The 27092-nt window shown below is 39.0% G+C and overlaps 1 protein-coding gene across 1 annotated transcript in view; it reads left to right on the top strand.

Moving 5' to 3' along the window:
• The window catches only part of PKD1L3 (polycystin 1 like 3, transient receptor potential channel interacting), a 63106-nt gene extending 36365 nt beyond the window's left edge, over window positions 1-26741 (top strand). Inside the window, 17 exon segments of the mRNA XM_063110112.1 lie at window positions 108-179; window positions 182-299; window positions 400-477; window positions 479-549; window positions 552-631; window positions 13227-13326; window positions 15450-15639; window positions 20296-20401; window positions 20403-20447; window positions 21509-21634; window positions 21636-21670; window positions 23028-23075; window positions 23077-23195; window positions 23198-23232; window positions 24217-24318; window positions 26094-26224; window positions 26591-26741. Coding sequence (XP_062966182.1) covers window positions 108-179; window positions 182-299; window positions 400-477; window positions 479-549; window positions 552-631; window positions 13227-13326; window positions 15450-15639; window positions 20296-20401; window positions 20403-20447; window positions 21509-21634; window positions 21636-21670; window positions 23028-23075; window positions 23077-23195; window positions 23198-23232; window positions 24217-24318; window positions 26094-26224; window positions 26591-26741 — 1607 coding nt within the window.
• Window positions 26742-27092: the final 351 nt, after the last annotated feature.

Genomic DNA, 27092 nt, shown 5'->3' with positions numbered 1-27092 from the left:
GAAAACTTAGCCTTATTGTTAGATAATGAATTGCTAATCTCTCCCACTAATTGCTATTTATTGAAATCTTCCACTTGAGAACGTGCCAACCCAAATTATACTTTCAGTGGTTCCCGAAAACTGTTATCATTTCTGCTATTACCGTCTCAGAGTTCTGCAGAAGCTAAAGTCTCACTTAGGCATACGGGTCTCACCCAGGTTCACCAGCCTTGTGATTTCCTAGATGCAGCAAGCCAACTTCAAAAACTCTGGGAACACTTGGAAACACATATTCTTCCCACAGAGCAAGGGCCATCCAGGTAATGCACTGCACTGGGCTTTCTTAGTCACTTGTAATTTTTCTAAACCTCTTTCTCAGCTATTAGGTATGAGATTCTTCCTTCAACTTTTGTTCTTTAGGGAGGCAACCAGTTTCCTCATCCTGAGCCCACAAGAAGATAAGATGCCCATCTCTAGTGACCTGCCCAAATGTGTGACATATCTGCTGGCTCCTTCTAGGTGTCACTAATCTAGCTTCAGCCTTTTTTACAACACTTTGTAGCTTGGAATTGAACAAGACCAAGCCACCAGCTGGGTTACTTCGATGATACTATCAGTGCTTCAGAACATCTTCATCAGCCAGCCAATAAAGGTACGTGAAAAATGGGGGCCGAGCCCGTGGCGCACTCAGGAGAGTGCAGCGCTGGGAGCGCGGCGACGCTCCCACCGCGGGTTCGGATCCTATATAGGACTGGCCGGTGCACTCACTGGCTGAGTGCCGGTCACGAAAAAGACAAAAAAAAAAAAAAAAAAAATGGGAAGAACCATTATAGTTGTGGGAAGCTTGGGAAACTGAGGTCCCTGGGTGTCAATCCCAGGTGCCTAATGGTTTTGACAATTTGACAAAAACAACAACAAAAACCAGAAACAGACAGAGTGACATTGTTAGGGACGTATGTGAAGTAATCACAGAAAAAACTAATAACTCATAGACTAGAAGAAGTATGGCAGAAAATTATTGGGGAGTGAAGAGGGACAGTAAAAATCAACCAACAGCAAAGCACTTTTTAAAAAAAGTAAAGGAAAGCTTACTTTTTAAAAGCTTTTAATTAAAGAAAATGTCAAACCCACACAGAAATGTAGAAAATAGTATAATGAATTCTACAGTTCTGTTACCCACCTTCAACAATTACCAGCTCATGGCCAATCTTGTTTCATCTATTTCGAAAAGAAAATGCCAGACTTTATATCATTTTATCCATAAATATTTCAGTCTGTATATTTCTAAAAAAATAAGTACTCTTCTTTTTAAAATATAAATATAAAACGATTATCACACCTAAATAAATTAACAATAATTTCTTAATATCACAATATCCACACAGCAAGTCTGGCCAGTTAGCTCAGTTGGTTAGAGTGTGTGCTGATAACACCAAGGTCCAGGGTTCAATCCTTGTACCAGCCAAATTATGTATATATATTTGTTTAGTCTATTTTACCACAATTTTTAAAAATCTAGTCAGTGTTCAAATTTTCCCAGTTGTCTCACAAATGTTTATTTTATAGTTGGTTTGTTCAAATCAAGATCCAAATAAGGAACATGAGTTGCATTTAGTTGATGTCTCTCAAGTATATTTTTAATACTAAACCTATAAGTTTCTCTCTCTCTCTTTGCTATTTTGCTTGCAATATATTTGTTGAAGAAACCAAGTTACTTGTCCTATAGTTTCCAGCACGCTGGATTTTGGTGACAGGATTGCCTCTGCTTAAAGAACCCTAGAAGATAGGCCCGAGATCCCTGAAGAAAACAGTAGTTCTGAGCCCTGTATGCACACTGGAATCTCTTGGGGAGCTCCTAAAACTCTTGTTGCCCAGGCTTCACTCCAGGCCAATTAAATCATAATCTCTGAAGATGGGATCTAAGGCCCAACATGTGTTAAATCTTCTCAAGTGATCCCAATGTATAGCCCTGTTTGAGAACCACAGAGCTGTTGTCGACCAGTACCCTGAGGGGAGATGGTGGGAAATGAAGAAAGACACGATTTATTTCATGGGATCAGGAGAACTTTACAGGCTGCCGACCTGCAAGGCATCTCAGTTTATTTTAGGTTCCTTTTTATAAGCCAGTGAAAATAACAAATTGTATTGATTAAATCAATTATATATGGTACCAAGCTATTTATAGAACATTTTCAGCCGCCAGGGCACTTGAAGATTCATGGCTAACTACTTATCGACAAAATAAGAACATAAGTTTCTCATTTCAAAGCTTCTAGGGTCGTGGGTTCAATGAAAGGCCAGACCTCAAAAGGCAGGAGAAGGGGGAAGTAGGCAAAAGGGATGCCAGCCCTGCTGGCTTCCCTAGAATTGCAAGGACTCTGTCAACTTGCTTATTCTCCACACGGAGCCCAGATAGGAGAGGGAAAGAATACATTTATAACTGACAATAATAGAGTTTTTACTGTGCTGACAAAAATCTTTGCGAGTCCCATTGATTAAGATCACTTTGCATAGTTTCAGCTTTGCACGGTCATTTTTACAATACCACGCTACCATGCAAAGTGAGGACTACCTTTCTTTAGCTATGAAGTGTCATAATGTTGACTATTTTCAAATGGTTCAGAACAAATAAAACAAATAAGACAAAACGTTAGCTTTTCTGTCTTCCAATTTTTCTCTGTGCTTAAAAATTTTAATAGGAAAGTGTCAGACAAAAATTAACCAAAAATGTACCATATACTTAAATATAAAATGTAAAACTATAAAACTTTCAGAAGAAAATTTTTATAACCTTTGATTAGGCATAGAATTTTCATATACAACACCAAAAGCAAAATTCATAAAAGAAAAAATTGATAAATTGGACTTCATCAAAATTAAACACTGTCGCTCTGTGAAAGACACTGTTAAGAACAAAAAGACAAGCCACAGACTGGGGAAAAATATTTGTAAATCACATATCTGATAAAGGATTTGTATCCAGAACATACATATAGAACATATAAAGAACATTGAAAATGTAACAGTAAGAAAACAAAAAATGCAATTTTTTTTTTTTTTTTTTTTTTTTTTTTTAAATGCAATTTTTTAAATGGGCAAAAGGTTGGAGAAGACATTACACCAAACAAGATAGACAGATGATAAATAAGCACATGAAAAATGCTAAACATAGGGCCGGCCCGTGGCTCACTCGGGAGAGTGCAGTGCTGATGGCACCAAGGCCACGGGTTTGGATCCTGTATAGGGATGGCTGGTTCGCTCACTGGCTGAGCGTGGTGCTGACAACAAGCCAAGGGTTAAGATCTCCTTACCGGTCATCTTTAAAAAAAAAAAAATGCTAAACATCGTTAATCATAGGGAAATGCAAATTAAAATCACAGTGAGATACCACTACACACTTACTAGAGTGACTAAAATATTAATGATAATACCAAGTGCTGGTGAGGATGTGGAATAACTGGAACTCTCTCATACATTGATGAAATATCATACATTGCTGGTGGAAATGTGAAAACGGTATAACCACTTTGGAAAACAGTTTGGCAGTTTCTTACAAAGTTAAGCATACAGTTACCACATAACTCAGCAATCCAACTCCTAGATATTTACCTGAAATAAATGAAAACCAGTTAATAGTCATTTTATTCATAATCACCCAAAATTGGAAACAACACAAATGCCTTTCAACCAGTGAGTGGATAAACTGTGGTCATCTATGCCATGGAATACTACTCAGCAATAAAAAAAGAACAAACTACTAATACAGGTAACTACACTGATGAATCTTAAATATATTATTGTAAATGAAAGAAGCCAGTCTCAAAAGGCATACTGTATGATTCCATTTATATGACATTCTGAAAAAGGCAAAACTATAGGTATGAAGAACACATCAGTGGTTGCCAGAGGCTGGGGTAGAAGAAAGGACTGACTACAAAGGGGCAGCCTGAGGGAATTTTCAAGGTGATGACACTGTTAGTATGTTGACTGTAGTGGTGGATACATAACTCTACGTGTTTGTCAAAAATCAGAATTATAGACCAAAAACTGATTTTTTACTGCATGTAAATTAAAATACACACACACACACACACACACACACACACACACACATATTTTTATTTATTTTTTTTTATTTTTTTTTATTGTTACATGCATTTTATTTTATTTTATTTTATTTTATTTTTATTTATTTATTTATTTATTTATTTATTTATTTATTTATTTTTATTTTATTTATTTATTTTTTTTTTGTCGTTTTTTCGTGACCGGCACTCAGCCAGTGAGTGCACTGGTCATTCTTATATAGGATCCGAACCCGCGGCGGGAGCGTCGCCGTGCTCCCAGCGCAGCACTCTACCGAGTGCGCCACGGGCTCGGCCCTATTTATTTTTTTTTTTAATTTTATTTTGTCGATATACATTGTAGCTGATTATTGCTCCCCATCACCAAGACCTCCCTCCATTCTCCCTCCCCCCTCCCCCCCAACAATGTCCTTTCTGTTTGCTTGTCGTATCAACTTCAAATAATTGTGGTTGTTATATCTTCTTCCCCCCCCCCCGGTTTTGTGTGTGTGTGAGTGTGTGTGTGTGTGTGTGTGTGTGTGTGTGTGTGTGTGAATTTATATATTAATTTTTAGCTCCCACCAATAAGTGAGAACATGTGGTATTTCTCTTTCTGTGCCTGACTTGTTTCGCTTAATATAATTCTCTCAAGGTCCATCCATGTTGTTGCAAATGGCAGTATTTCATTCGTTTTTATAGCTGAGTAGTATTCCATTGTGTAGATGTACCACATTTTCCGTATCCACTCATCTGATGATGGACATTTGGGCTGGTTCCAACTCTTGGCTATTGTAAAGAGTGCTGCGATGAACATTGGGGAACAGGTATACCTTCGACTTGATGATTTCCATTCCTCTGGGTATATTCCCAACAGTGGGATAGCTGGGTCGTATGGTAGATCTATCTGCAATTGTTTGAGGAACCTCCATACCATTTTCCATAGAGGCTGCACCATTTTGCAGTCCCACCAACAATGTATGAGAGTTCTTTTTTCTCCGCAGCCTCGCCAGCATTTATCGTTCATAGTCTTTTGGATTTTAGCCATCCTAACTGGGGTTAGATGGTATCTCAATGTGGTTTTGATTTGCATTTCCCGGATGCTGAGTGATGTTGAGCATTTTTTCATATGTCTGTTGGCCATTTGGATATCTTCCTTAGAGAAATGCCTACTTAGCTCTTTTGCCCATTTTTTAATTGGGTTGCTTGTTTTCTTCTTGTACAGTTGTTTGAGTTCCTTATATATTCTGGATATTAATCCTTTGTCAGATGTATATTTTGCAAATATTTTCTCCCACTCTGTTGGTTGTCTTTTAACTCTTTTAATTATTTCTTTTGCTGTGCAGAAGCTTTTTAGTTTGATATAATCCCATTTGTTTATTTTTCCTTTGGTTGCCCGTGCTTTTGGTGTCGTATTCATGAAGTCTGTACCCAGTCCTATTTCCTGAAGTGTTTCTCCTATGTTTTCTTTAAGAAGTTTTATTGTTTCAGGGTGTATATTTAAATCCTTAATCCATTTTTTTTTTTTTTTTTTTTTTTTTTTTTTTTTGTCTTTTTCGTGACTGGCACTCAGCCAGTGAGTGCACTGGCCATTCCTCTATAGGATCCGAACCCGTGGCAGGAGTGTCACAGCTCTCCCAGCGCCGCACTCTCCCAAGTGCGCCACGGGCTCGGCCCAATCCTTAATCCATTTTGAGTTGATTTTAGTATACGGTGAGAGGTATGGATCTAGTTTCATTCTCCTGCATATGGATATCCAGTTCTCCCAGCACCATTTGCTGAAGAGGCAGTCCCTTCCCCAGTGAATAGGCTTGGTGCCTTTGTCAAAGATCAGATGGCAGTAAGTGTGTGGGTTGATTTCTGGATTCTCTATTCTATTCCACTGGTCAGTGTGTCTGTTTTTATGCCAGTACCATACTGTTTTGGTTATTATAGCTTTGTAGTATAGCTTAAAGTCAGGTAGTGTTATGCCTCCAGCTTTATTTTTTTTGCTCAGCATTGCTTTGGCTATGCATGGTCTTTTATTGTTCCATATAAATGTCTGGATAGTTTTTTCCATTTCTGAGAAAAATGTCTTTGGAATTTTGATGGGGATTGCATTGAATTTGTATATCACTTTGGGTAGTATGGACATTTTCACTATGTTGATTCTTCCAATCCAAGAGCATGGAATATCTTTCCATCTTCTTGTATCCTCTCTAATTTCTCTCAGTAGTGGTTTGTAGTTCTCATTATAGAGATTTTTCACCTCCTTGGTTAACTCAATTCCTAAGTATTTTATTTTTTTGGTGGCTATTGTAAATGGGCAGGCTTTCTTGATTTCTCCTTCTGCCTGTTCACTATTGGAGAAAAGAAATGCTACTGATTTTTGTGTGTTGATTTTGTATCCTGCTACTGTGCTGAAATCATTTATCAATTGCAGCAGTTTTTTTGTAGAGGTTTTAGGCTGTTCGATATATAGGATCATGTCATCTGCAAACAGGGACAGTTTGACTTCATCTTTTCCGATCTGGATGCCCTTTATTTCCTTCTCTTCTCTGATTGCTCTGGCTAGTACTTCCAACACTATGTTGAATAGGAGTGGTGAGAGTGGGCATCCTTGTCTAGTGCCTGTTCTTAAAGGAAAAGTTTCAGCTTTTCCCCATTCAGGATGATATTGGCAGTGGGTTTGGCATATATGGCTTTAATTATGTTGAGATACTTTCCCTCTATACCTAACTTATAGAGGGTCTTTGTCATGAATGAGTGCTGAACTTTATCAAATGCTTTTTCAGCATCTATAGAGATGATCATATCGTCCTTGTGTTTGAGTTTATTAATATGGTGTATCACATTTATTGATTTGCATATGTTGAACCAACCTTGCATCCCTGGGATGAATCCCACTTGATCGTGATGAATAATTTTTCGTATGTGTTGCTGTATTCTGTTTGCTAGTATTTTAGTGAGGATTTTTGCATCTATATTCATCAAGGATATCGGCCTGTAGTTTTCTTTTTTGGTTATATCTTTACCTGGTTTTGGTATCAGGATGATGTTTGCTTCATAGAATGAGTTTGGGAGATTTGCGTCCGTTTCAATCTTTTGGAATAGTTTGTAAATAATTGGTGTCAATTCCTCTTTGAATGTTTGGTAAAATTCTGCTGTGAATCCATCTGGTCCTGGGCTTTTCTTTGTTGGGAGCCTTCTGATAACATCTTCAATCTCCTTTATTGTTATTGGTCTGTTCAAATTTTCTACGTCTTCACGGTTCAGTTTTGGGAGCTTGTGTGTGTCCAGAAATTTATCCATTTCCTCCAGATTTTCAAATTTGTTGGCGTATAGTTGTTTATAGTAGTCTCGAATGATTCCTTGTATTTCAGATGAATCAGTTGTAATATCACCTTTTTCATTTCTAATTTTTGTTATTTGAGTCTTCTCTCTTCTTTTTTTTGTTAGCCATGGTAATGGTCTGTCAATTTTATTTATCTTTTCAAAAAACCAACTTTTTGATTCATTGATCTTTTGAATTGTTTTTTGGTTTTCAATTTCATTCAGTTCTGCTCTGATCTTAATGATTTCTTTCCGTCTGCTAACTTTAGGTTTGGATTGTTCTTGTTTTTCTAGTTCTTTAAGGTGAAGTGTTAGGTTCTTCACTTGCCATCTTTCTATTCTTCTGAAGTGAGCATTTAATGCAATAAATTTTCCCCTCAATACTGCTTTTGCAGTATCCCACAGGTTTTGGTATGATGTATCATTGTTTTCATTAGTTTCAATAAATTTTTTGATTTCCTGCTTGATTTCTTCTTGGACCCATATGTCATTAAGTAGAATGCTGTTTAATTTCCATGTGTTTGTATAGTTTCCAGAGTTTCGTTTGTTATTAATTTCTAGTTTTAATCCATTGTGGTCTGAGAAGATACATGGGATAATTCCAATTTTTTTGAATTTATTGAGACTTGATTTGTGACCTAATATGTGATCTATCCTGGAGAATGATCCATGTGCTGATGAGAAGAATGAATATTCTGAGGTTGTTGGGTGGAATGTTCTGTAGAAATCTGCCAATTCCAATTGGTCTAGAGTCTTGTTTAGATCTTGTATTTCTCTACTGATTCTTTGCCTAGATGATCTGTCTAATATTGACAGTGGAGTGTTCAGGTCCCCTGCTATTATGGTATTAGTGCCTATTTCCTTCTTTAGGTCTAATAGAGTTTGTTTTATAAATCTGGCTGCTCCAACATTGGGTGCGTACATATTTATGATTGTTATGTCTTCTTGATGGATCAGACCTTTTATCATTAAGTAGTGTCCCTCATTGTCTCTTTTTATGGTTTTTAGTTTAAAGTCTATTTTGTCAGATATAAGAATAGCTACTCCAGCTCGTTTTTCTTTTCTGTTTGCATGGTAAATCTTTTTCCATCCTTTCACTCTTAGTCTGTGTGAATCTTTATGGGTGAGGTGGGTCTCTTGTAGGCAGCATATAGTTGGGTCCTGCTTTTTGATCCAGTCAGCCAGTCTGTGTCTTTTAATTGGGGAATTTAAGCCTTTTACATTAAGAGTTGTTATTGAAAGGTGTTGATTTATTCCTAGCATTTTATTGGTTGTTTGGTTGTCTTAGGTTTCTTTTGTTCCTTGCTTTCTGATTTACTGTTTGCTTTCTTTCTTGGTGGTTCCTTAGGTTGTAGATAGTGTTTTTGTTAGCTTGTTTTCTCTTCATGAATGCCATTTTTATTATACTAGTGGGTTTAGATTTTTCTTGGGTTTTTATGGCAGTGGTAGTTATTTTTCAAGAACCAAACCCAGTACTCCCTTGAGGATTTCTTGTAAGGGTGGTCGTGTGGTAGTGAACTCCCGCAGTTTTTGTTTGCCTGAGAAATATACTATTTGCCCTTCATTTCGGAAGGATAGCCTTGCAGGGTAGAGTATTCTTGGCTGGCAATCTTTGTCTTTTAGTACTTTGAAAATATCATCCCATTCCTTTCTAGCTTTTAGGGTTTGTGATGAGAAGTGTGATGTTAGCCTGATTGGGGCTCCCTTATAGGTGATTTGACGCTTCTCTCTTGCAGCTTTTAAGATTCTCTCTTTATCTCTGAGTTTTGCCAATTTGACTATGACATGTCTTAGAGAAGGCCTTTTTGGGTTGAATATGTTTGGAGATCGTTGAGCTTCCTGGATCTGAAGATCTGTGGTTTTTCCTATACCTGGGAAGTTTTCTGCCACTATTGTTTTGAACATGTTTTCAATGGAATCTCCATTTTCCTCCCCTTCTGGAATACCCATGACTCGGATATTTGAGCGCTTGAGGTTGTCTGATATCTCTCTCAGATTTTCTTCAATGTCCTTGATTCTTTTTTCTTTCTTTTTGTCTGCTTGTGTTATTTCAAACAGCCCATCTTCAAGTTCAGAGGTTCTCTCTTCAACTTCGACAAGCCTGCTGGTTAAACTCTCCGTTGTGTTTTTTATTTCGCTGAATAACTTCTTCAGTTCAGCAAGTTCTGCTACATTTTTTTTCAGGACATTGATTTCCTTGTACATTTCCTCTTTCAGATCCTGTATACTTTTCCTCATTTCATCATGATGTCTAGCTGAGTTTTCTTGTATCTCATTCAGTTTCCTTAGAATTATCACTCGAAATTCCTTGTCAGTCATTTCAAGGGCTTCTTCTTCTATAGGATCTAGAGTTTGAGATTTATTAACTTTTGGTGGTGTACTTTCTTGATTTTTTGTATTTCTGGTATCTTTTTTTTGGTGTTTATTCATTGTGGCAGGGGGTTGCACAGACCACCGGTTTGAGACTAATGACTAACTAGGATGTTGCTGTGGTTGCCAATTTGGTATGGCTCCCTCCGTGACTGCTCAGTTGGCCTCTAGTGCCTTGTGTGTGTGGTTGCCTCGGGTCTTGGGCTTCTCTGGGGAGCCACCTTTCTGGTCAGCTTGGACTCTGCTGGGCTGGTGGATCACGTACCACAGGGTGTGTGATCTCTGTTGAGCTTTCACTTCCTGTGCAGGACTTCTCCCTGTTCCGTGTGCTCTGGCCCAGGCTGTTAGATCATGCAGTGGCGACCCCACCGGGTGTGTGGTTTCTGTCGAGTCTCCGCCTCCCTGGCCGCACGTCTCCCCACTCTGTGCACACTGTGCTGGGCTGGGGCATGTCTTCTGCACCCCTCGTCTATCAGCTGGGCCTTCAAGACCCTGCTCGGCACCGCCTCGCCCAGGAAGTCTACCAGGTTTCTGCTAGGCACAGACGACCGGTCGCTCTGGGTGCCTTTGTAGCACTGTGTAGATCTTTCTCGGGTCTTGTTCACCTTTGTATCCCCCCGGTATAAACCGAGCCTAGCGCCCGCCTGCAGCCTGCTCTCCAGCAGGTTCAAGCGGACCTGGGAACTCTCCTACCACACTATTCCCAACCAGCAATTCGTTAGGCTTTTTTCCAAACTGGTGGCCGCAGAGATGGTATCTGCCTCCCAGTAACAGGAAGCTTACCGGGGGCTGGAGTCCAGGGTGTGGTGGAGTGACAGTCGGCCCGCCCGTACTTCCTTGCCCTCCCAACACTGGCTGGGGATGCCCCACGCCACCAGCCCCGCCAGAGATCTGGGGAGGGAGTGGGAGCAGAGGCCGGTCTGCAGGCTCCGGAAAGCCCCACGCCAGGCCAAGCAAGTGGGAGGGCTCAGTGATGGCCGAGCAGGGCGGAGCTGCCCGCACCTGGGAAAATGGAGGCAGCACCGGGGCGGTGAGTGGCCTGGTGGTGCAGACGGGAGCCAGGTGGGCATCCGCCCCCTGAACAGAGCTGGACCAGGGGGTCACTCACAGTGCTCTGCCAGGTCGGGTGCTCGCTCTCTGTCTCTGGTTTGTCGCCTTCTGTGTTCTCGGCTGCTGCCGCCTCGGGCTGTTCAGCTGTGGCACGGCTCGGGCGCTCCCAGGATTCTTCTTTAATGCCGGCCTGAAACCTCGAATCCTGAATAAAGCAGCTGGCCGCCTTCAGTGCGGCCCCGGCCTCCGGGATCCTGGCTGCATCCACAGCAGCCCTGGAGCCGTGTTCCCTGTTTCGAGACTCGCTTTTGCAGCTAAGAAACAGTTCTTTTCCTGCTCCACACTTCAAAGCTGTTGCCTGTAAATGAGGCAGCCTCTCCTGCCGGGGGTAAAGTGGCAGTCACCCCCCACGACCGGCCAGCAGCAGCGGTCCTCCCTTAAGAGATGGCAAGAGAAAGGTCCACAAGTTTCCCGGCTGCCTGAGGCCCAGTGGCCGCCTTTTCCACCTCAGCTACTCCGCGCCAGCCGCCGCAGCCACCGCCATCTTGAAACTCCCACACATATTTTTTTTTAACGTTCAAGCTTTATTAAAGAAAGAAATCTGCTGGGCTGTGCTCAGAGTGGCCCAGGGCCCAGGGCTGTCCTGAAAATGTGTGACAGCAGCCAAAATATAAATATTTTTAAAGCAAAAAATAACTTTGCAATCACAATGGCCAAAAACCATGTAAAAAAAAAATCATTTTCACTGGTCTAGTAAAGTAGAACAATAAAATTCCATTTTTGCTTTCAAAAATAGCAAAGAAAAATGATAATACACAGTGATACCAAGGAAATGGATACTCAATGCTGGTTAAGGAAAATCTGGCAAATATAAAAAGGCTTCAAATTCTGTTGTTTATTTTTTTTTTGGCAGCTGGCTGGTATGGGGATCCGAACCCTTGACCTTGGTGTTATAACACAAGCTCTCTAACGCCTTCAAATTCTGCATCTCTTTGCTGAAGGTGTTTCACTTCTAAGGACCTATCTGGAAAAAAATCCAGAGTGGTTAATAATAATAAAATAAATCACAGCAACTTAAATGCCCAACAATAGGGCATTGGTAAATATGAGACAACCATATTGTGAAATATGGAGCAACCATTAGCAATGTTATAGAAAATGTAATGATGTGGAAAGCTATTCCAAGTATATATTAAGTAAGACAAAATTATGAAAGGATATACTCCAAAGTTTAAGGATTTGGGGTTTTTTTTAAAATCTCTGGTGGTGAGACTACACAATATTTTTAGTTTCTTAATTTTTTTCTTTTTCTAAATTTTTATTTATATATAAATATATAATAAACTAATATTATATATATTATAGATAATATTTTATAAATATATATAGTAGATAATATTTTATAACTATATGTCATATATAATATTTATATAATTTTTGTATATAAATTTTGTATGTATTTATATATATATTTATAACTTCAGTAAAAAAAGGTTTGGTGGAAAATTATAAAACGAGGAACAGAAGAGGTGGAAACCAAAGTTTAGCTTACTTATTGGTATTGCTACAGTGAAGAATTTGGTTGGATCCATGGCCAACTGGACTTTCTACGATCAAGTCTAGTTTGGGGACAATCCACTAGAGGGCGACTTTAGGTCTGAAGAGCAGACACACAGAATTGCCACTTCAAACCCATCAAACTCCAAAAGTAAGTGTAGAAGGAGGGCCTCAAACCTTCTTTTAGATGCCAAGCCTGGCCCTGGCCCACCCCGGGAACTGCAGGCAGAGCAGAAGGGACCACGCTGCAGGTAAACAAGCAGAGCGGGGAGGGGGAGCGGGAGGATGGAAATCACCTGCACAGATTCTTCCTAGTGAGATCAGGTGGTGAAAGAGGAGGGTGGCAACAGGCTAAAAGTACCACTCCCATCCTTTATTCTCCTGAGGACTGGAATAGAACTTTCCTCCCCTCCATGGAAATTTAAGAAGTGGGGGATACTTGTTTCCCCTAACAAATATTTAAGGTCTTATTTAATTCTAAGATTCCATGACTTCTTTTGCTAAACTGAGATTTAATCTTTAGGACTTCTAAAAGTCTACGTTCTCCAGTCCAGCTCTTCATCAAAGGTCTTCCAAAGATACAAAGGGATGTTATTAAACAACTTATACAAATCATCACAAATCATTTAATCGTTTAAGCTTTCCTACCCAACCAGATTAAGAACTACGGGCAAATATATGAATAGTAACATTATTTAGACTTTGGGGGCCCCTTCAGGTCCCCATCATTATGCAAAAATGATTATGAAATTAGTTAATTCTCAGTTTTCCATAAAAATAAAAGGGCCAAATAATTGAAATTTATCGTTAATACCCACCTTCACCTTTACTGTGACATCATCTTCTTGGGTCCTGTAACAACTGCTCATTAAATTCTCCTGTGATTCTTCTGTCTAGGTGATCTTCCACACTTTCTTATTCTCACTGATGATGAACAGGATGCCGTGGCTTAACACAGAGAAGGAACAACGAACAAAGAGAATCTTGGCACTTTGGAGTAATTTAAGTAGTTCTATCTACTATCTAATTTTGCAAAGAGCAAACTCTGTTAGAACATTGGAATTCTAGCCACCTCCTGACTCAGTCGTATTTATGCATGCACAGATCTTATCTCCAGTCAGCTGGTTGCTGCTCCACCTCTGCACATGGCTAATCAATGTGTCACCAGAACTCAATGCCCTCCTCCCTTGATTATCACATTTTCTCTTTCGGTGCTTCAACTCTCCCCTATATTCTAGATCTCCTTCTCTTTCCTGAGCCCCATATGCTTTTTTAAAATTGCTCACCATCTGTATCTGAATGCCTGCAAGTACCCCAAATTAAACCTAATTATTTACCTGCACCGCAAATCCACTTCTTTACTGTATTTTCTCATTTCAGTTAAGAGCATGACCATTCTCTAAAAATGTTAGAGTAATCCTAAATTCCTCTTATTTCCCACATTTAGTCACCAAGCCTAAGGGGCTCTACCCTCTAAACAACTGACTGGATGAACCTCACAAACACTATGTTGGGCAAAAGAGTAAGTTGCAGAAAGATTAGCACAATATTTTAATCATGTAAAGCAATGTGTGTCTTGACTAGAGGATATACATGTATCTCCTCTATAAATTTGTATGTAATGTATAAAAAATGCATGGGAATGATAAATTCCAAAATTCAAGAAAGGATTACTTCTCTGAGGGAAAGAAGGGGTGTCATTCTAGAGGGGCATACGACAGACTTTATGCTGGCAATCACTTATTTCTTAAGCTGAGCAGTGGACACTCTACTAAGCAGTAGGCAATGCCTTGTGAGATTAAAAAAAATATTAATCTGATTTTAAACTGCTTTTCTTGCACTTATTTCAGTTCTCCATACATTTTGAATTGTTCTCTCTGTCCCTGTCCATCTGGAGAACTCTACTCATCCTTCACAACAAATGTCAAATAATTTCTCTGTGAAGCCCTCTCTGACTTTCCTGGGGAGATTTATTTGCTCACTCTTCAGTGATCCCATGGTACTTGGCACGTATGAGATACTGGCAAGTTTTAAGTCATATTCTAATTCCCTCTTTCTCTTTCCCTCTCGATTTATATGTCTCTAAATTCTTCTACTCACAGTGTTGACTGCAGACCAGCAGCATTGTCATCTCCTGGAATTGTTGGAAATGCAGAATCTTAGCCCTCACCCCAGAATCTGTATTTTAACAACATTCCCAGGTGATTCACATGCATAATAAATTTAAGAAACACTGCTCTAGAACAGTGCTCCCAAAGTGTGGTCCACTGACTAGAACTGTTTCTAGTCCAAGCTAAGTACAGAAATTGAGAGTATGCATTTAGAAACTATTATAGCAACTTGGCAGACCTATTTTATGCCTACTGAATCATATTTTCAAATTAGGATTTGTATTTTATATGCTTCTGTTTTATTTCATTTTTTTAGTAACTGAAAAACAATTACTTACAAAAAGATAATTCAGCAAGGTGGCTGGGTACTAAATAAACGTAAAGAAATCAAAAGCCTTAATATAGCCACACAATATTTACTTAGAAGGTATAAAGAAATAAAATACCTCATTTGTAATAGCAACACAAAAGATAAACAAGAGATGTGCTAAAACTATATGAGGAACAATTTAGAATATTACTGAGAGATACAAAAAAGATAAAAACAAATAGAAAAGCATACTATGCTCCTACGTAGGAAGAGAACACCATAAAAATACCAATTCTCTAAATTAATCTTTATAAGTTCTTAGTTTATATCTATATAAATATCTAAATCTATATCTTTAACTATACAAGCTCTTAATATATAAAAAGTTGATTCTCTTATCTAGACATATATACATATGTGTGTGTGTGTATATATATACATATATATACATTTTACAAATTGTAATAATTTTATTTCCTTATTTTTTATTTTTATACTTTTTCTTATCTAATTGCATTAGCTAGTATCTTCAAAATAGTGGTGAAAGTGTGCATCTTTGTCTCATTACCAACCTAATGAGGCAATTTTCAAAATTGTTTTTTACTTTCTCACTAGGATCTGTTACTGATGGGAACTCCTTTCTTTTGGGCAATGTTCTGCTTCATCAGATTCGCATTTGTGATGTGGTTCTCTTCCCAGCTAGAGTATCTCCTCAAGAACAAGTGACGCCATCTCACCAACATCAGGAAGATACAGAGAACTATGGGGTTAACTGGGGCCCCCCTGATACAAACATCATAAAATCAGACGGCATTTGGCATTACCAGAATCAGGAGATGCTGGGTGGCTACCCCGTCCAAGGGGAATTTGCTACTTACTCAGGATCAAGGTACGTTGTGAGACTTGGAAGAAACTCCAGTACTGCAACCAGGTGAGCAAGTCTCAGCCCTGGACAAAAGGACCAGGGTGTCTTCTGGCCATTCGTGGGACAATTAGGAATTCAGGGTCTATTTGAATAGTTTCTACAGTTACTGTAATGTTACTATTCTGTCTGTGACACTTGTAGATACTTTTATTTTACACTTCTCAGGAAATATACCTTTTAGTTTAAAAATTCCCTGTTCAACTTCAAACTACAGATATGTTTTGGTTTGGAAATTTGCCAAAACCCATTCCTTTTCTTAACTGGAAAAACACATATCTAATCACTCCTAGCTGCAGTTGAACTCAGGTAACTCTAGCTTGGACAAACTGTAATCTTCACATATTAAATACTGCCCTTTATGAACCATGTGTACATCAACCCAAAATTCAAATGCCAAAATTTAATTTCCAGAGACTTATAGAGTGGGTTAGTATATGAATCCTGAGAGTCTGTCATTACATATGAAAAAGTCTAAGTTAAAATGATCATCTCTTCATTTAAATTTTCAGCAAAGGGCCGGCCCATGGCTCACTTGGGAGAGTGTGGTGCTGATAACACCAAGGCCATGGGTTCAGATCCCTATATGTAGGGATGGCCGGTTAGCTCACTTAGGAGAGCGTGCTGCTGACAACAAGTCAAGGGTTAAGATACCCTTACCAGTCATCTTTTTAAATAAGTAAATTAATTAAATAAAATTTCAGCATGGAATTAATTACTCAAAAACAATAATGCCAGGGCCGAGCCTGTGGCGCACTCGGGAGGGTGCGGCGCTGGGAGCGCGGCGACGCTCCCAGCGGCCGCGGGTTCGGATCCTATATAGGAATGGCCGGTGCACTCACTGGCTGAGTGCCGGTCACGAAAAAGAAAAAAACAAAACAAAAAAAAAAAACAATAATGCCAATAAAATGACATTTACACTCCTTCCAGCTCTCAAAACTGAATAGCTGTTAGTAAAAAGTGGCATGTAATACTTCAAAAAGTAGTTGACATAGCATGTGAAATTAATTCTACCTCAGACCTTAAATGCCAAATATATTTTCCTGAATGTTTAACTTTGGTCTGAATGCTACTGTGAAAATTTCCATTCTTATAGTCTACTAAATTTATATTCATGTTAACATCAGTGAAAGTTTGGGCATTAGTAATCATAAAATATTTTATAGGAAAATTAATTTGGGAAATGTAGCTTCTTACCTGGTATGTGATAGTGATAATGAGAATGCCAGGGCATCCTCCTCCTTTGTAATGTTGAATGGAGAAAGTAGTTGGCCCTTGTCCTCTGTTTCCCCAGAGTTCTACAGCATCTTGAACAGAGGCACTGACTAGACCAATGCACAAAAGCCCTCTTTGTGGAATTTGTGGTCTTCAGTGCTAATGGGAATCTGTTCTGTGTTGTGAATCTGATTTTGGAGTCCAGTGATGTGGGCGTGAAGGCCTCTTCTTTCCTGCCTCTGTGACCTGGGTATTTCAGGAGAATGCCCAATTCTTTCTCTATCTGATACTACTCATTAAAAGATATTATTTTAATTAAAGTTATTACACATAAATATAATTTTACCAACACTGTGCTTTAACCGAGCCAACCGGCCAATCTCCTTAAATATAATTTTAAAAATCAAATAGTTCGAGGAAAAAACTAGCAGCCCTCTCTTTATCCCTACCTCACTTTTACTCCTCGGAGACATCTACTTTCAGTTTTTTTAACTGGTTCTTATAGAATTAAAATTTTTTTAACATGCTTATTTGCTAGTTCATGAATTTTCAGTTGTAGACATTATTTATTTCTTCCTGTGAGGATGGCTTTCTTATATCCACACATATGCCTAACATACACACACACACACACACACACACACACATCTTCTTTCTTTCCTCATTCTCCCAATATAATAATTTGTATTTAGTTTAATATTATTTCCATTATTATGATTATATATTTTTCAAATATGGGACGTGTAGTATATTACAATTAAATTTCTTGTTTTCCCTAGAATTTATCATTACTTTTTAAAAAAAATTTGCTTGATTTTGCATGTATTTTTCATTGGTTTCATTGTTCATAACTTTCTAGAAATAAAAAATATCTCATTCTGTTCAAAAATATCAGGTAACCTATCATTTTATCTTTTTCGTAGAGACATCCCCCCACTCCCGGGGGCCCTCCCTTCTCTTGGCACAGTCTGAATTGGTTCTTCTCTAGGCCTGCTCTATAGCTTTCCCTTCAGGGGTTCTCTTCACCATCACCCTGTGGATTATCTTTACCTCTCTCTAATATTGGATCCCCTTTCTCCTGGATCCCATGTCTTCCTCACTTGGTTTACTTCCTCACTTGGAGTTACTTCTTCCAGTAACTTCCTGGAAGGGGGCAAAGGAGGTAAATTTGTTGAAGCCTTACATGTCCAAAGTGTTTTTATTCTGCCATCACATTAGATCGCTAATTTGTCTGGATACAATATGTTTCTTGCAGTATGTTGAAAAGCATAACTTCATTGCCTTGTAGCTTCTCATGTTGCTGTTGAGAAGTATAATAATGTCATTCTGATTCCCAAAAGTTTCTAGATTTCCCTCTTTGTCCCCAGGGTTATGAAAAGACCTCATAGTAAACTCTTTTATCTGGAAACTTGTGTCCTCAAGTTCTGAGAAATTTTCTTGCATTTTTCTCTATTAATTTCTTTTCCATTTTCTCTGTTTGCTTTTCTGATATATTCCTAGCATTTGGAACTCCTGGACTGATGCTCTGATTTTCTTCTGTTTTTGCTTCTGTTTTGCACCTTTTTCTTCTAATATCTGAGAGATTGTTTCAACTTTATCTTCCAAACCATTTGTCAAAATTTTTTCTACATTTTAACTTCCAAAAATTGTCTTTCTCATAATATCCTTTTTAAATAGCCTGCTGTTGCACTTTTATGGATACAATATCCTTTCTTAACTTTCTGAGGATATTATAGTGTTTTTCTTTTCTTCTCCTCCTTCACAGTCTCTAATTCCTCTGAGCTTCTTTTATTTATTGATGTGTTGTTGTATTTTGATCTCCAGTTTTCAATGTTAGAAGTTCAGTGTCTGGTTGTCCTTTTGTATTTAAAGGGAGGCAATAAAAAGCAAATAAATGCTAATTAGAAGCTCTGTGTGCATGGATAGAGCTTGTCAACTGGTATTTGTCTTTTCTCTTGGGCAGTCAGTTTTCACAGAGAGGGACCCTTCAAACTCCTGCCTTGAGGATATAAGCCTACAGTATTATACTTCTCAGAGCCTGTGGAGAGAAGGGGACTGGGGGACTGGGAAGGGTCTCACCATGCAGTATGCGAACTTTCCCTAAATTCCTTTTTTCAGTAAATTATTACTTTCAGATGTATCTGAGTACAAATTCTCTCCAGTTCAAAGATCACCAGGAAATAAACCTTTAGTCTTGGGGTGGTAAAGGCAGGATGGGTAGCAAATACCTGGTTGTGAATGGTGAGGGAGGAAATCTGGGATCTAATTGCTGATGTTCAGACTATCAATGCTATTTTCAGTTCCACCTGAACTTCTACCCTCAGCGATAACCGATGCCTCCAATTTCTGGGCCTTTCCAGGGTTTTGTGGTTAGAATTGGCTTGCTTCTGGGTTTCCTGCACTGCTGGCTTAGGTTTCAGCTTTCTTGAATTTGCTGTCAGTGTCATTCCTCTACGTTTCAGCTTCCCAGTTTGTTGATCTCATTTGCCTTTCTCTTCATCTTCAGGTCATTTTTTCATTATCATTGTAGTGGTGTTTTGTAAGGGATTGGAGGGAAACTGGTATTCAATTCCCCCACCTTTAACAAGAAGTCTGTCCTAATCCGACTTCCTTTCTCCTCTTCTTTCCTGTGGAATTTTCTCACAAGTGTCCTTCCTTCCATATGCTATTAAGTGCTACTTTTAATTAAGATTTTTTTTTTCCTCCCAGACCCACACAGAGTAGACCACTTCTATACCTACTTCTAAATGAAGCACAAAGGCTTTCTGAGGGTTTTCATAGGGTTTTTATTGTTAGTAACCATCTAAAAATAGAGGTCAAAATAAAGATCAGAAAAGTCCCCAATCCTGAGAGCTAGCTATAAGAAGTAAGAATTCCTTTTGTTCCAAAATGTACTTTCTACCTACAAGGGGTATATCTTACTTCTCATATTTTGGGGCTTCGTGAAAAGTTTATATTTACAAGATTTTTCATGATTTTATAAACTTCAACATTCTCACTGGCCTTCCAGGTGGAGTCTGAAGCTTTTTAGTCCATCCTCATATAAACATCTGCATATCCATGGAATACTATAGATACCCATGGAATATTAGTGCTTTAGACTTTTATCTCTGCAGCCATTCTAACTTCGTAAGGGTAACATCTGTAACAGCTGTTAAGCCATTGACACCTCTCTAGGTGCAATCGCAGTATATCCTTTCCTTCTACTGACTTTAGTGAAATTGGCATTTCTCCAATTGCTTTGCATACATGATTTTATTTAATGTTCACGACAGCTCTAATGGAAATACTAAGTAGAGTGTAGAGACTGAGAAACATCTGAAATTGATGATACACAAAGAATTGGGGTTATTCAAAGACTAAGTTTGAAGAGAAGAAGGCAAAAGTTTTAAAGACTTTTGACTCCAGGTGTTCTTTGTTCTTTTCACGTGCTTGTTTCACCTCTGTGAGACTAGACAGCTTAACTTGCCGGCAGACATCAAATAAGGGTTTTGCCTGGTCTAACATCTCACAAAATCATCTATTACCAACTAGTCTGTTACTATGCCTTCAAGATACAAGTGAACCAAAAATGTTAGTTGTGAGAAATACTAAAGATTGACAGATTTTATTTGTGGAGCTCCAAAATGACCTGATACTAGAATTATGGCTATGATTTCAGTCCTTTCCAGAAGTCTGAATTCAGTTAGAGGCTGACTGGCTTTCCACAAAGCAGAGTAGCTCTTTCAATTTTCAGGAGTTAAAGAATTAAATCTGTAGAAATAATATTATTTTATGTGCAGTTTTATTACCCTTATTATAAAGTAATATCAAGAAAGTATGATGAACAAAGAGCAAGTATTTAAAAATATGGATGATTGCACTCAAAAGAGAATATGTTTAGAGGGAGGGGGAGGAGATAAAATAGAACATATTTATATCTTAAGCCAACTACAATGTTTTTTTCATTATTCTCAGACTTGATAACTAATTTAGAAATTTTTCTATTATTTGGGCCGAGCCCGTGGCACACTCGGGAGAGTGCGGCGCTGGGAGCACGGCGATGCTCCCGCCGCGGGTTCGGATCCTATATAGGAATGGCCGGTGCACTCACTGGCTGAGTGCCAGTCACGAAAAAGACAAAAAAAAAAAAAAAAAGAAATTTTTCTATTATTTATTTTTAAGTTTATGCAAAAGGTCTATGATCTCTGAGAAAAAGAATAAATGTTGTACAAGGAAAGTTGTATTAGAGGCCCACTTTTCTGTAGGCAGCATTTCTGAGTGACTACAGAACAGAACCAAGACCATAACCCACTCTGTCCAAATTAGACTTGAAAAAGTGCCTGGCAGTGTGCTTTGCCTATAGAAGTCAGCAGTGTCCATAACACTCTATTAGATACAGAATTAACTAATCAGGCCGGCCCGAGGCTCTCTTGGGAGAGTGTGGTGCTGATGGCAACAAGGCCGTGGGTTCGGATCCCTATATAGGGATGGCCAGTTAGCTCACTTGGGAGAGTGTGGTGCTGACAATGCCAAGTCAAATGTTGGGATCCCCTTACTGGTCATCTTTTTTTTTAAAAAAAAAAAGAGAGAGACTTTAATCTTTCAGACAAGCAGTGGTAACTGCAGGATTTATATTTAGGATCAACAGCTGAAATGGCAGAGGTGAAGGTTCTTCACTAGGGAGGGAAACATTCTGGACATGAACATAATCCTCATTCGTTTTGTCATCTTGGGACTTGACATGAAGCATATTTCTCTACACAACAAAAAACACAGCACAATACCACCATGACTGGTACAGGTGAGAGGGAGACTGAGGAGCACAGGATATTCCTACCTCTTATCTAAAGTTTCCCAGTTAGGGCCGAGCCTGTGGCGCACTCGGGAGGGTGCTGCGCTGGGAGCGCGGCAACGCTCCCAGCGGCCGCGGGTTCGGATCCTATATAGGAATGGCCGGTACACTCACTGGCTGAGTGCCGGTCACGAAAAAGGAAAAAAAAAAAAAAAGGAAAAAAATAAAAATAAAAAATAAAAAAAAATAAAGTTTCCCAGTTACACACAAGTGTTCTTTCAGACTCCCCCTCTCCTCCTCCTCCGCCCTACCAGATCTGTATTTGTATAATATCAGTTAAAACAGAACTTGGGCTAATGTCCACAGCAGAGAAAACAATAAACTAGAAACCATTTATGCTGCTAGTCACGTTGAAAAGTTCTTCTGCCTTCATAATGGTTAGGTATGTGCTTGTCAAGGATAATGCATTTAAATTTCACAGAATAAAGGCCTGGAATTAAGTTATTTTGTACCCTGGCCAAGGCATAAAGCCTGAGTCACAACAAATAATCATCCTTTAAATATAACCATAATATATTGCCCATCCTTTATATGCAAAGGGGTTTGCTTTCCGGATAGAGATGTTCATCCATTAACTCATCCATACCGAGATGTTTGGTGTCCCTTTGACCATCTTCTTTGGTCTAGAGACAGTGGGTCTGTGCAGCTTGAATGGTGATGGCAGCTGGGGTCCAGCCTGCTGTGTAGACAGGTCTTAAGACCTTGGTCTTACGACAATAAAAGAATTGTGATCAGCTGCCAACTTTTTCGTGTTTATGGGGCTCTTTACAAGTAACCTAGTTGCTGCAACATAAAATTATGAATGTATCTCTCACATAACAAAACCTAATTTGTGAGCAGCATCTCTCACCTCTAGTTTAGCATCCATGTTTGTATTCTCAGCACTATATACCTACCTACTAGAAGAGCTACTGCCAGAGAACAATATAGGATTAGAGTGCTTCAGAAAACAGTCTAGCATGATGGCACATCTCATTGGGTTAACTTGTCTCCTTTTGAGAGGAGATTTAGCTCAGACCAAAGCAGTAGAGGAGGCTGGTCTTCACTTTCAGGGTGAATTTATGTAGACACCAGCTAGAGGACACATTTCAGTTTCTTCAGCACAGCTCTCAACCAAATACATGCCCTTTTGCTAATGTTCTGACATGCAAAAGTATAGGAGGCCACACTAGAAAGCAGAGTTCTTACTTCAGTAAGCAGTCGACCTAATAGGACTCAGAGCAGGTGCACTGGAGATACTCCCATCACAGGAATTGACAATGGCACATGCTTCATGATGAATAACTGTCAGCTTTTCTTCATACAGGTTCATCAACTTCTATGAGGCAATAAAAATGAACTCTGCTCTCACTTATGGGCTTCCTGGCTCTATTGGCAACTGTTCAGCTAAGCAATCGGCTGCATCATAACCCCAGGCTGCAGGTCATCAGGAGAACACTGATCAAAGCCTGGGACGAGGTGGTGGGCTTTCTGCTGTCTTCCTGATCCCGCTGACAGTCTATGCCACTGCTGTAAGCCCTTATGCCCAGTGTCTCTCTTTCCCTAAGTCCGTGGTCATGGAATCACATTGCTTCCCATAGAAAAGGTCACTGTACAGAAAACCATTTGTTGGGAAAATGGAACAATCTGGTCAGGCTCCCCCCACCTTGGAGCCGGTTCAGGGTGGTTCAGTAAACATTGTGTGGGTGGAGTGAGTGCGCCCACACTGCGCCTCTTTGGCTGGTGTTTACTGCCTCGGGCACCTGCCCTGTGCAGCCATGGTTTTTCCAGACCTGCAGCTTCCAAGGACCTTGTGGCTGGTTGCCTAGCTTACAGACCTGCGTGAAGAGGTCTGGTGACCCAACCTGGCATGTGAAGGGTTTGTGACCCAGTCTGTGAATGGGCTTGAGGGGTCTGGGAGCTCCAGACCCAGCCCTAAGCTCAACTATAGGCCCAGTTGGTGCATGATTACCGGCAGGTAAAAGAGCCGCGACATCTAGTGTGGTCGCCTAGCTTTACAATTGGCGTCACAAACAGGATTATTGGCTCCACAATTGGCGCTGTGAGGATTCCAGGCCTTAGCCGTAGCTGTAGCCAGACAAATTGGCTTAGTCGGCAGGATTCGAGACATTAGCCTCACAGTAGCCCTTGTTGTAGCCAGACAACATTGCTTCAAGTTGGCAGTGAGTTTTGGAGAAAATGTAGTTGAGTAAGTAACCTGGGTTTAGTTGTAGTTCCATACTTCTACTAGTTTGATTTAAATCCAGATGTTTGTCTCATCTCTAAAATGGGGATAAAATTTAGCTCACAGGGTAATGTTAAGGTCAAATAAATTTAAATGAAAACACTATGTAATTACAAAGGAATTTTATGTATTTCTGGGGAATAGTAATTTGAATGGCCACAAGGAATTTCTTTCCATTCCACTGCTTCTTTGTTGGCCACATCAGCAAGCACCTCAGGACAGTACGAACTGTAATCATCTTCCACTGGCTGGCCTATCTTCTTCTGTTCAGTTGAATCTGCTGTTTGGATGAAGCATCTCTGACTACCAGACTTTTTTCAGCTCAGCAATGATTACTGTTGGTCTCCTGATGGGAATTTCTCAATACAAGGAGGTAAAAAAAAAAAAAGAAAAAAAAATCCTCGTTTCTATTTGGTTTAACATATCTAACAAGGAAGGAACTGCTTATAAAAGCAGCCCCCATCTGCACCGCTGCACACTGTAAAAGGGAGATATTTAGATCCTTTGCTATTGTTTATAAAGCTCATACAGCTTTTGAGTGGCTATTGCTTTCAGAAACCTGTTCATAAGCACTTAGTCTACCTCCTTCCTCACTTCTTGTATCCTTAATCTTATTGCCAAAGGACACTGGGCCTGAACTTTCGCTCTCATACCTGGCCAGAATTAACTTGATTTACTTCTTAATGGCCCTTTGAAAGTGTATAATGGAAGTGACTTTTTTTTTTTTTTTTAAAGTAGGGAGGTACAGTTGCAGGAAGAACTACACTATTGCTGTGCAGTTAATACTCATTTCAGAGAGCGTATTATTTCCCTCCAGGAACTACCAACACACATCTCCATTTTCCTATTCAACTTTTACATTTTATCTTTTATGATAAAGGAGGAAACTTATATAAGGATTTTGGCCCCAAACACTAGTATATAAAGGGTAGATTTGATCAAGGAAGGCAAAAACTGCAGTTTAAATTGGTGAAACTGGCAAGATTTTGATCGTTGCTCATTCTCATAATCTAGAATTGTTTCCTTATTAAAATAGGTAAATTAACAGTTCCTAATGTGGAAAGTTACTTTAGAAAAAAGAATGTAGCTGCTAGTTTTGGCTGAACTATTTTGTTGTGATTCTAATTCTGATTGCGAGGGGTTGAAGCCCTCACCCCTAGAGTACTTTGTATCTTAAAGTTCTAAAGGAAGTAACAATCAGAATAATAAACTTTTGCTAACACCTACTTTTTGACTTAGCAAAACAAAACACTTTTCTGCTTTCAAAGTTACAGTGCAACAAACATGAAGGGAAGATCAAGTGAACTTATTGGGAAAAAGTCTTGTATTACAAACTCAGAGACTGCTTAAATTATTTGGTTGACCAGGACATAAGCACTTTTAAGATGATAGGTTAGTGCACAGAGATATTTTGTCATATAGGAGATTTCCATCAAGATGGTGTTTATTACAAGGAATTATCCTGAGTTTTCTTTCTTTCTTTTTTTTTTTTTTTAACAATGTGCTAGTGTCAACAATCAGTGGGCCAATACCAAGGGAAAATAAGCATCATTTGTTATAAAGAACACTTAAATTAGAAGGATATTATTATGGAAACCATTTGGTAAGCCCTGAATTTGAGAAAGATCTCTTTATGCAGAAAGGAATGACAGAATTCAGAACTTACACCTTTAAAGACAATGGAAAAAAAGAAAAAAAACTAAAAAAAAAAATACTAAAACAAAAAAGTTTTCTATGGCTAACCTGTTAAATTTTATTGGAATGCCATGTGTTTAGTTGCTTGGTATAGCAGAGACAGCTTTCATTGTCACTTCTGGTAAGCATTTATTCTTTCAATATGGGTTTGCTACCTCTTGAAGCTTCCATGTTTAGATATATTGTCCAGAATTGCCAAAACTCACACAAGATTTGAATCATTTGCAATTCCACTGTATCTCACTGAAGCCCTGAAGTCAAAATTATTCTAACATCCTTAGAGTCAGTCATTCCTGCTCTTCTGTCCACTTTTTCCTTTTCAATGTCTCTTTGCCTGTCACCCTAGGCTCCACCAGATGTTTTCTTATTAACATAACCCAATTGTTAGCATATAGCTTATGTTTATAAAATAGACACTAAACTGTCAGTCACTCAGTATTCTTGTCTTTCCAGGTTATTGCTTTGGACCCAGTCATAGGCTCCTTTCTGATCCTCACCAGTATCATCTTGATGGTATTTGTGATCATTAATCTATTTTTTTCTGCCATTCTAATGGCCTTTGGAAAAGAAAGAAAGTCCCTTAAGGTAGATAACTCTCTGGCTTAGTAATTGAAAAATAAACTATCATGATTTTATATCACTGGAAAAGCTCAACTGTAACTGCTCTTAAGATTATGCACAGTATCAGCATATTCCCTGTATTAGTCTCAACAGCTCTGCCAGCTACTTTTCTAGGAAACCCAATTTACCAAGACTACATTATGTTCTATAGCCACTGTCCTATAAATAAGTGGCCCTCAACCAGTAAGTAGTGGAAACAGTCCAATGCTTGAAAAGAAAAGAAAAGAAATACTATCTTTACTCTATATATTTACTATTTTTTGGATCTCTGGTACTTTTTTATTCCAACATTAGCAGGAATTTCAATTTTCTCGCTTTTCTCCTTCTATGAAAGAAGCTACATTGATAGATATGCTGCTATAGAAGCTCTCAAACTGGTTAGGAATCCAGCAGCACCAGAACACTTCACTTGAGCAAGCAGCCATGACAGCAATGGGCAGTAACACTGAAGCTTTAGAAGACAAAGACAATCTATCTTAGTCTTGTTACCTCCTATCCTAGCTTATTACTTCTCAGCATATTATTACTTATCTTTAAGTGATGTAGCTTAGAAAACTGTAGATGTATAGTATACAGTATAATACCCTTGGTTCTTCACTCTGTAAGTTAGTGAGGAATCAAAATCCCATTGGTTCCAAGTTCTTGCTTATGGATCTTGGCACTGTCAGGACCGGGCTAACACTGCAAGGATAACCCAGCTCTGCTGCCAAGCAGCAAGTAACACTCACCACCCATGCCCCAGGACAGTTATGGGAGATGAGTGAGTCAGATGTGAGCTTACTGCACCTTACTAAAAATAAACATACAAGCATGAGGTTTGGCCGATGGGAA

Source organism: Cynocephalus volans, chromosome 10 (genome assembly GCF_027409185.1).
Source record: "Cynocephalus volans isolate mCynVol1 chromosome 10, mCynVol1.pri, whole genome shotgun sequence".
In the NCBI taxonomy this organism is placed as follows: Eukaryota; Metazoa; Chordata; class Mammalia; order Dermoptera; family Cynocephalidae; genus Cynocephalus; species Cynocephalus volans.
This window is presented reverse-complemented; position numbering and strand designations above follow the sequence as displayed.